This window comes from Rhamphochromis sp. 'chilingali' (assembly GCF_963969265.1).
Source record: "Rhamphochromis sp. 'chilingali' genome assembly, chromosome: 15".
NCBI classification, from domain to species: domain Eukaryota; kingdom Metazoa; phylum Chordata; class Actinopteri; order Cichliformes; family Cichlidae; genus Rhamphochromis; species Rhamphochromis sp. 'chilingali'.
This window is the reverse complement of record NC_137942.1, coordinates 9,163,592-9,173,371: the sequence shown is the minus strand read 5'-3', so window position 1 is coordinate 9,173,371 and position 9,780 is coordinate 9,163,592. Positions and strand designations below refer to the sequence as shown.

Genomic DNA, 9,780 nt, shown 5'->3' with positions numbered 1-9,780 from the left:
TACTGGAGTTTTTTGTTGTTTTTTTTGCTTATTTTGGCAGCCAAAGAGATACATGATGGCTAAAGGTGTAAGCAGAATCGTGTTACGATTCAAGGAAGTGGTTTTGTTCTAGAGGTGAACATTTTAATCTGTGTAATCTAATTTTCAGAGATGGACTCTTTCATGATTACTGATCTCTTGTTGTGTTTTCAAATGACTACTCACTCTCTATTGGATTCTTGGTTTAAAAGTAATTTGTAATGCAGTAACTTGTACATAGGTCAGTGTGTAATGTGAAGAAACCCACCAGTGACAGCCATATGAAAAAACAAAACCGATATGGTGTCCAAACAAGTATGACACTGTCATACAAGAAGCCCTCTCTAAATCAGGGGAAATGTGATGAAGGGGTGTAAATCTCCTGAATACTCTGAAGCAAAGCTCTTGTTCCCTGGGATGAGGGTACATCTGAATCAATTGCACTGAAATCTGTACATCAAGATGGTGCCTGTGCATCATATAATAAGATTGTAGTATACTGCAATAATTGTATTTTTCTGTTTTTTAAATTATTTTCCAAAATGCTCTTCAAAAGAAGAGCTGTGTTTGGCTTTTTTGTGTGTGTAATTTTGTAAATAAAACTGCTGTAGATTAACCTATTAACGTTCTACTGGGTTGACACTGCTGTTGGGGGGAGGGGAAAAAGCAGACAAATGACAAATTGGATGGGAGGTGGACACATGTATTTTATCACGGTGGTTTGTTCATCCCTGCTGGGGTGCCAAACAGCAGTGACCTGTTTAAAAAGAAAAGTAGCAACTCTGTATTTTTTAAAGACTTAACTCTGTTTCACCAAATAAAATCCTGAGTTTGTGTGTCTTTTTCCATATTTTTTTCATTATTGAAATTGCCATGTAAATAACTGTAGATGGTCACATGAAGGTCCTGCCTTATTTCCATAAGCTTCATCTGACGGTCAAACAACCCCTGCAGATGTAAATGTCCAACAGTAGATGGTGCTGGAGTTACCTGGAATAGGCTTCGCGAAAACAGTCAATCCGTGTGAATGCAGCATGCATTTAGTGTATCTGTTCACAGGCTATGATTAATACTGTTTACTGTAAAAGGGGAAACAGTCCTGTCAGCACTTGCAGAACCATTACACGAGGCTGTAGAAAGAAAATTATAGATTTAATTTCTTTAAAATCACTCACATAGTGAGACGAGACCAAGAATAAATGAAAGAAAGCATGTGACAGAAAGGGGCTGCTTCCATTGATTTTCTTTGAACTATTACCTACATATATTATCAGTTCCCAGCTTATTAGGTACAGCTCGCTAAACCTAATGAGGCTGTCCACTAAGTCCTGCCTTAATACAGGATATAATGTTTGTGTTGAAAGTCTCTAATTTTCTGGTCATTGTGCCTAATGTATTAGAATTGTATGGCATCAACTCGATCCTACTTTGTCCACTACATTAGACTGTATTGACCAGGTGCAGCTAATAAGCTAGTAACTGAGTTTACACCATAAAACAAGAATTTCTGGTGAGAATTCTTAAGTTGCATTGTGATGAAACACTGAACATAACATTTTCGTACTTGTATTTCTTTAAAAACCATGTTTATCAAGGCGGAAGAACACTGACGGCAACTTGAGGAACAGTTAAGTATTTATAAGAAACCATCTGTGTAAAATCACAGGAGAAATTTACAGTTTCAAAGTGGTTTTGGTAAAAATGGAAAGTGGCACACTGAGCTTCACATGGATTAAAAATACTGTCTGTAGTTTAAGGTCTTTGCCAACGTCACCATTTTATCAATAAACATGATGGAAAGCCATTAAAAGAGAACTAAATGTAAGGGAACAACTTATGAAAGTTGGTTTTAATGTTAGAAATTCATATCATGAGGGACGATGTGCTGCAGAAATGTCCACGACTGATCAAAAAGCCGCCCTTGTGGATGGTTGGAGGTCAGCCCAGGTATCTGATTACCAGGAACATGAAGACGCAGGTCAGCAGCATGCCTCCAATCATGATGAACTTATCTTGAGTGGCTCGCCTTTCTATAAGTCTCATCACTGTGTTTGACAGCCCCAACATGTTAGCCACATCCAGCATCTTCTTATGAGTTCCCTGTGCAGAGCCAAAACAGCCACACTCATTTCAACAGTAATGATCACATGTGACAGTTTATAAGAGCCATAAATAAACGAAATGTTTCCATGACCACATTGTAATTATCTCCACTAATTCCTCTGATTTTGAGAGACGTTGAGTGCCAACGCCCTCCCTGACGCGCCACTCCGTCAGAGATTTCTCATGGCTAGACAACCAGGCTGAGAGTGCTGATCAACAGACACACCCTGATAAGAAGAGGCCTGAAGCAAAACCAGGAAGCCCATCTCCTCCTTGGAAACACAGACTCGCCCTCTGAGCATGAGCACACTAACAATACGACTATTGTGATCGTCGTGGACACCAGAAAGTGGGTCAGGAAATTTAATTCAGTCCACCTTCTATTCCGCTTCCTTGTTTAACAAATGGTTTAAATAAGCTACAGATGTAGACTTGTTTTTCTGCTGTGTTAAATCACTAACCTTTAGCGTAGATCTCTGATCTCTGAGACCATTAAGGATGCTGCTGCCACTGCCGATGAGGTCATCAATGCCTTTGTGTGCATTGTGCAAGTTGGAGTTAAACTGTAGGGTCTCATCTATGGGGATGGAGGTATCTGCGTCCTATTAAACAAAAGGAATCTCTGTAATTTACACAAACTCTAGATTCTTTTTTTAGCTTAAAATGTTGCATTCACATCAATACCCATCACCAGTTTGATCACTATTAGACAATTTACATACATTCGTGGTGAAGGTGCGGCTCATGAGTTCCTCCCTCTCTCTCTCCTGGGCCTCTCTCGCATAGCGTCTGTGCTGGAAATTTTGCAGGGCACTCCGGAGGTGCTGGACATCATACTTGAGCTGGTCCACTCGTCTGAGAGAAAGAAAAGGATTCAACTGTGTCCAGTTTTACAACTACAACAAACATTTTCCAATTTAAAGTTGAGGGTCCCTGCAAATCTTTACAAAGCAATCCAGTCACCTCAAAGAGTAATCTATAGAGATTTCAAATGCATTTTTGCCCACTGTGGGAGGTAACAGGCTACTTGGAGTTTTTGAACACTTCTCAATTTAAGCTTGCAGTTCCTATAATGTGCAAGTGCTATAGCCAGGGTGTGATTTGTCAGGGAGGGATTTCTCCCACTCTGGTCTACACATCCCTGTCTCTGCTAAATAATTTTTCATCCCTGGCAGGGGAAAACAATGTATTCCTCCCTCTGACTTTTAGCACCGCATCAGCCAAATCAGGAACTGACTTTCAGCACTCAAGACCCTGTTACAGTAAGGTTCACACTGCATGGAGTGGATGATCATTTCATTAAACCAAATCCTGCTGGGTTTTTTAGTAAAAATTATTTTTAACTAGATAAAAGAAATTAACCAGATTCTGTGTTGGGAGACTCACAAAAGTTACATATGCAACTATGCACCAGGCTGCTGTCTGTCGACATCCTCGTTAAATTGTACCAAATAAATAAATAGAATCAGCTGATTATGAAGAGGACAGGAGAGGAACTTTTAACAGATTTGAGGAATTTAATGTACTGTCTCTCCACCCTTGTTTGACAGTGGTGCTAACTCTTACTGCACCCTGTTTTTTTTTTTCACAATTCAGTGTATCAGCAGTTGTACTGAATAAGGAGAACATTTATTTTGCTCTCAAATCTTATGTGCTTGTTTTGAAGAGTCCCCACAACCCCCCACCCCCTTCCCCTCCCTGAGTTCACTCAGGCCCCACCAGAGACCTGCTAAGATTAAAGGAGCGCTGTGGAATGGGGTGCACTGTCCCCCCTAAGGCCTGTTTATCCAGCTCAGAAATGAATCTTTGCCCAATGCAGCAGGAATGCTGGTGATGACGGGGGCTTCTGAGGAAATGTTTTCACAGAGCCACGTTGCCACAGGGCAGGACGCGGCTGCCTCTTCATCATCTAACCCTCCTTCTGCCTTTATTGCATATGATACATCCAGCTGTTTCTGTGTCTTTATGGTCACCGTCTATTGTTTAAATCCAAACTCACAATTTGGCATTCTGGCGGCGGTTTGGCGGTTCCTTGCTGGCCAGGATCTCAAGGCGTTCTAAATGATTGAAGATCTGGTCGATTCTAGCTTGCAGTTCATTTTCTAACACTTGTAAAACAGAGAGAAATGAAGAAGAGAGAATTGCAGGGAAGACATCAGTTAAGGCTGTGAAATTACAATTCATAATTTTGAAATTTACTGGCTAATTTACTTACATACTGAATTGATTCAAACATGTCTTCCAATATATATAAAGAAAAGAGTGTGGGATGCTGTTTGTCTTCTAATAATATACCCAGGTGTCACAGGGTAGCATTCATCACTTAAGCGACCCCAGCTCATTAGTAGCTGCGTAAGTTTACATCCTCCCCTGGGGTTAAAATAAACCTTATGTCATCATTTGTGAAGGGGAGTTCACTGCCCGGCTCCCACCATTATCTGCCATACCACCCACCCTACTACTTCCTGTCTTGGCAACAGCTGGGCACAGAACTGAACGGCCAGGCACTATCCACAGAAAACAATTAGCTCTGGCTTTTATCATTATATATGTGAGAGGAAGAAGCAGCCATAACAAGGACCCGGTTCTGAGCAGAAATTAGAAGCTCTTCAAAGGGGATTTCATCAGAGGTGGTGCCATTAGGAATGACAGCTTTGTACCACAACAACACTCCCACACAGAGCAGGGGCAGAGCCCCTTACAATCATGACAGCTGGTCACTTACAATGAACTGACTGGCGGTCTGTCTTTTCCAGATTTCCCATTAGAGACTGAACCTCCTGGATTTGCCTAATCCACAACGATCATACCGTTAGTGAGCAGCAATAAAAACAATTTTTGTTTTAATTATTACTGTACATGAACATATTGGTATGCGCCATATTTATAGTTTAATAATCATATTATGCTGATATAAGCCTGCTGCAGCAGAAGTAAAAGTGATAATAAGTTAGGCTCATTAGCAGTGGTAGCTAACGGGCACCGTTTCCACATCAGACAAGAGAACTCACTTGTTGGTCTGGTGGTAAAGCGTCTCCATTTTTCCCGATCTAAGAAACGCTTCGCCCTCCCTTTACGTTATCTCGTTATTTTTGTTATAATAGTTTTAATTGTGACAAGCGGCTCTGTTAGCTTGGTAGCTAACGTTAGAGGAGTTTACACGTCATCAGCGGAGCTTTTGTGTACGGAACTAGGAAACCGGAAGCCGCGCGACGTCATCACACAGAGAGAAATATAGAAGAGAGCTCACTCCTTCTTAATTACACATCTCTGTCAGCAGACTGTAAGAGGAGTGTTTTTATTGCGGTTTTTAATGTTTTAAATAAAAATCTTTTTTTAAAAAGTGACGAAATGAACACACCCAGAATACCCCTGCTCCTCTATTTATATTGACCAAAAGTGGAAAAAGACATAGATAGACATAGATTGTGGATTGCACAACACTGGTCACTACATTCTTCATTTCCGGTTAATACTTGTACAGCTGCTGTTATTGTGTATATATTTATTTATATTTATATTTCTTCATACATTCTTATATAGTTCTATATTGTGTATTTTGTTGTACAGTTATTTTATTTTCAACTTTAATTTATGTATTTTATCTTATTCTTTCCCAGTTAAATTTACCCTTCATTCTAATTTGTGTTGTACAGTTATTTCATTTTTAACCTTAATTTATATTTTATTCCTTCCTAGTTAAATTTACCCTTTTTAATTTTTCATATTTATTTCCTATCTTATTCATAGCCTTTTCCTTTTTTGTTTTCTTTAGGTCACGAGCAGTTGTCCAAGCATTTCACTACATATCGTACTGTGTATGACTGTGTACGTGACAAATAAAATTAGAATTAGAATTTGAGATAATATACGACAAATACTGCATTAACATTGAAATGAAGACGCTTTATTTTTTCAGTGTCTAGTATATACCATGTAAAGCATGTCATGGAAAGGTTTATACTGTATTACTGTATATTGATTATTCATGTGATTTAAGTGTTGTTGTTTATATATATATATATAATATTTTATGTTAATTAATTCACTTGTTCAAATCAAATTGGATGCACTACTGTACCTGGAATACTGGTACAGTCTATTTCATAATTGTCAAAGGTTAATACGTAATACATTTTATTTTTCCTGTTCTTCTCTTAGTATTATGTTTTATGCATTCCCCCGGCACTTTGTTCACCTCTTTTTGATTGGAAGCCTTTTCATGTACTGATACTTTTATTATGTCACTGTTTATGTTTCAGAAAATTTTATGGGAGAAAAGACTGCTCACTCCTCCTCAATTTTGGACGCTGAAAATGTAATCCCTTACGTCTACCAGTCTTTTTAATTCCTAAAATTATATTCCCAAAATATATTTATAATATATTATAATGTTATATTTATATACAATAATGTTATAGTTTTATATTTTTTTAATGTATTTTTGCTTTAATTTTACTCTTTTTTGTGTGTGTTAAATTCCGTTTAGTTCCAGTTACTTTTGTTACTTTTATATATTTTTAAAATATTATTTGTTATGATAGTACATAAATAATGATAATAATAAATATATGACACAAGATAGTATAGTAACACAAAATGTTGGGAATACAGTTGGCTCACAGACTCAAGCTCAGTAAATATATAGAACATTTCGATACAATACAGTTCAAAATTGTAATTTATTTTAATGACTTTAGAAAACAAGAATCATGACTGACTACAAAACAAAGGGTAATTTCTTTTTGCCAGTTGGACTGAACAATAGTCATGGGTACTCAGTGAAAATCTCAGAGAGAAAACTGTAGATTTACACAAGTTGGAAAGGTCTGTTGGACAGAATTTCTAAAGGACTGCAAAATGATTCTCAGCATTATTGTAGAGTCTTTATTTTACAACATAAAGTGTGTTGAGCGGACTATTTTTTTTTTATTTTTAATTTTATTTCGTGCTACATAAATAAAACTACGTTGAATTGAATTGAGTCAAATGGAACTGAATTCCTGCACTGTATCTTTGGAGGACTAAAGGTGAGGCTTTCAAACCTAATAACTCTGTTATTAGGTGTCAATCTGGTGGGGGTCATGGTCTTAGCCAGTTTTGCTTTTGGTGCTACATTGCACAAAGAAGATGGAATAGCTGAGGAAGAAGACAACCTCTAAATTCTTCAACTTCACCTCAATTATGGTTTTGGAATGGATAAAGCAGGTTATTCGCTTCTGAAATGACCTTCACAAAGACCCGACTTCAACCCTATTCAAAATTTGTGTACTTCAAAGTCAGGTTTGTGCCAGGAAATCAACCAATTTTAATGAACTCTACCACTTCTTCTAGGAAGCGTCGTCAAATATCCAGGCAGAATTATGCACGAAGCTTGTTGATGGCTTGCAAAAGCCTGGTTATCGTGCAACTTGCTAAGAGACATTTAGCCATACACTATTAGTGGGAGTGTATAGATATATTTGAGCCTGTAAGTATACTTTTGACCGTGTGGTTTATCCAAATTAAATTCAAACTTATGAACTCAATTCTTGTTTGTTTTTTTCAAAGGTGTATGCCGTACAATCATTGCACTCTGTAAAAATAAAAGTTCAAAGTAACCACAAAAGGCCAAAAATTACCATGACATTCATGCTTATGATGAATGTATGTAAACATCTGACCATAAGTGTACATAAATAACGTGAAAACCGGGCATGAAACTCCTGTTTCTGGACAGGCTGTAATTGGACAATGCTAAACTCCCAACGTATAAATCTGAGCCTTAGGCTACATTTTCCATTGCATTTGATATTCTTTTAGGACACAGAGGTCTTTGGCCTACAAAGACAAGCTTTGAGAAGATACAGCATAATCTGTTGACACGTAGACATGTCACAGGAAAGACTCTAAGAAACATGTCCTAAGGCGAGCTTTTGTCAGCTCTCCCTGACTAGGTCTAATTAGGCCATCCTCTTTTTCCACAGTCAGGTGTCAGAGTGTTCCTGTTTGTCCACCCAGAAGCTGTTCTCCTCTTCTTGCCTGCAGCCAGAGTCACCAAAACTAATATTATTAAACTTCATAGTGAGATTACAATTCACAAACACTGAAGAGAAGATGTCAGATTTGCCAGCCACAAACTGGCTCTGTCATGGAGTAGGGTGTGAAAAAACTGTCTAAATTTCACAATAGTTCCTTGGTGATTTATTATGAGGAAAGCACCTTGGAGCGCTGCCTGGCGCCTTAATAAAACCACATCTCAATCACCCTATACATACCCTCCATCAGTGTGGTGTCTACCTGTTAGGGAAGAAAGAATAAATGAGTGCAAGGGAAAGCAAGGGAAACATAAACATTAACATACTTTGTGCTCCTGTTTGGAGGTGATACCTGTATTTGTTTTCCTCATTCAGCACAGCAATCAGAAGTTGGCCCAGACACTTTTCCACGGCTGCCTGATGCTACATGAGTTGATGGTTGTATCTTCAGGCAAGACACTTCTGAACAGAGGTCCTTTTCACCCACCCCCACATGTCAGAAATCTTGAGATCTGTTCATGCCACTTCTTGCTCTTGCAGTTCACCATTTTTGGTTGTCATAACATATCCTCGGGGTAGTGGCTGGATGCGTACGGCTTTAACCTGTTGCTCAGAATAGACAAGAAGTAGCGAGAAGGAGGAATAAACCCTCTTAAACCATTTCTGAGCAATACATGAGGCACATCTCTGGAGGTCGTGGGGTTCTCTCCGTCTGTCCTTTATGTTTCAGCCCTGAGGAAAGGATGAGATGAGCTTACTGGTTTTCATCCACACCTGATCACCACGGGCGCAAACTGGAATCCAGACTCCAGGTGTGGAGCCTTGATCACTTTGACTGAGCGAGTTAGCGCCAACTGTCACTGTCATACCTTAATACACATGTCTATGGAGCACAGCTGGTGTAACATTCATCCTTTTCTCCCATTTTAATTAATTTTCTTGTAATTTTAAGGAATTTGGATGATGATACAGAACAGAATTATTTTATTGAGATACTGCTTTAGAAGAAAACTGTATTACAATTTTGTTACGTACTTCTGCTTTCTACAGCACTACAATATTTACCCTCAGTTGTAGTATAAAGTAACAGATAACTGAACTACTGAGGGGTAATGTATAGATTTTACTGCACAAAAGTGTTTGCATAGTATTGTGGAAAACCTTTATATTTGGCAAAGAAAACAGGAAACATACATAAAAATACAGTAAATAAGAAAAAAAAATTGTTTGCAAAATACTGATGAGCTTGAAAAGTACAATTTAGAATGACCACCTTTATTTCTTAAGGTAGCCAGAACTCTCTTTTGTAATTTCTTTAACTAGTCTTTAGGACTCGTTCTCAAGGTTTCTTTTTCCATTTTTCTTAAGGACATGACTTTCAGATACTGCTCATCTGATGTACATACTTTTTATACATACATTTTCCTCCACTTGTTGTGAATCCTCAATTTTTTTAAGAACACGTTGCACACCATGCCGAAAAACGCCAAGTTTACAACAAATAATTCTTTTGGAATCACCTTGTTGGTTCAAAAATGCTATTTCCCGTCAAACTGTGTTGTGTTTGGCATTTTTCACAGATTCACCTAAATAATGGGAAATAATTTAGTGTTTTTATGACACAAACAAAGTGTCTAAAGAT

At 38.1% G+C, this 9,780-nt stretch overlaps 1 protein-coding gene across 2 annotated transcripts; it reads right to left on the bottom strand.

Moving 5' to 3' along the window:
• Positions 1-507: 507 nt before the first annotated feature.
• Positions 508-5,315, bottom strand: gosr2 (golgi SNAP receptor complex member 2). Of its 2 annotated transcripts, XM_080904373.1 has the most exons (6): positions 5,133-5,315; positions 4,847-4,911; positions 4,121-4,229; positions 2,844-2,976; positions 2,583-2,723; positions 508-2,118 (listed from the first exon to the last, which is right to left on the bottom strand). In XM_080904373.1, the coding sequence occupies exons 1-6, from the start codon at positions 5,159-5,161 to the stop codon at positions 1,957-1,959; spliced, it is 639 nt and encodes a 212-aa protein (XP_080760499.1). In that variant the 5' UTR covers positions 5,162-5,315; the 3' UTR covers positions 508-1,956. The 2 variants fall into 2 exon arrangements, with proteins under 2 accessions (XP_080760499.1, XP_080760500.1); XM_080904374.1 differs by lacking the exon at positions 4,847-4,911 and having other exon boundaries at positions 5,133-5,273.
• Positions 5,316-9,780: the final 4,465 nt, after the last annotated feature.

Bases quoted from the DNA above. Each gene is read 5' to 3' on its own strand.
- gosr2 (XM_080904373.1), bottom strand. From the start codon at position 5,161: ATGGAGACGCTTTACCACCAGACCAACAA. The intron at 2,977-4,120 runs GTGAGTTTGGAT...TCTTTCTCTCAG, and splicing joins CGCCGCCAGAATGCCAAATT to ACGAGTGGACCAGCTCAAGT. The intron at 2,119-2,582 runs GTTAGTGATTTA...GGCTCTGCACAG, and splicing joins ATCAGAGATCTACGCTAAAG to GGAACTCATAAGAAGATGCT.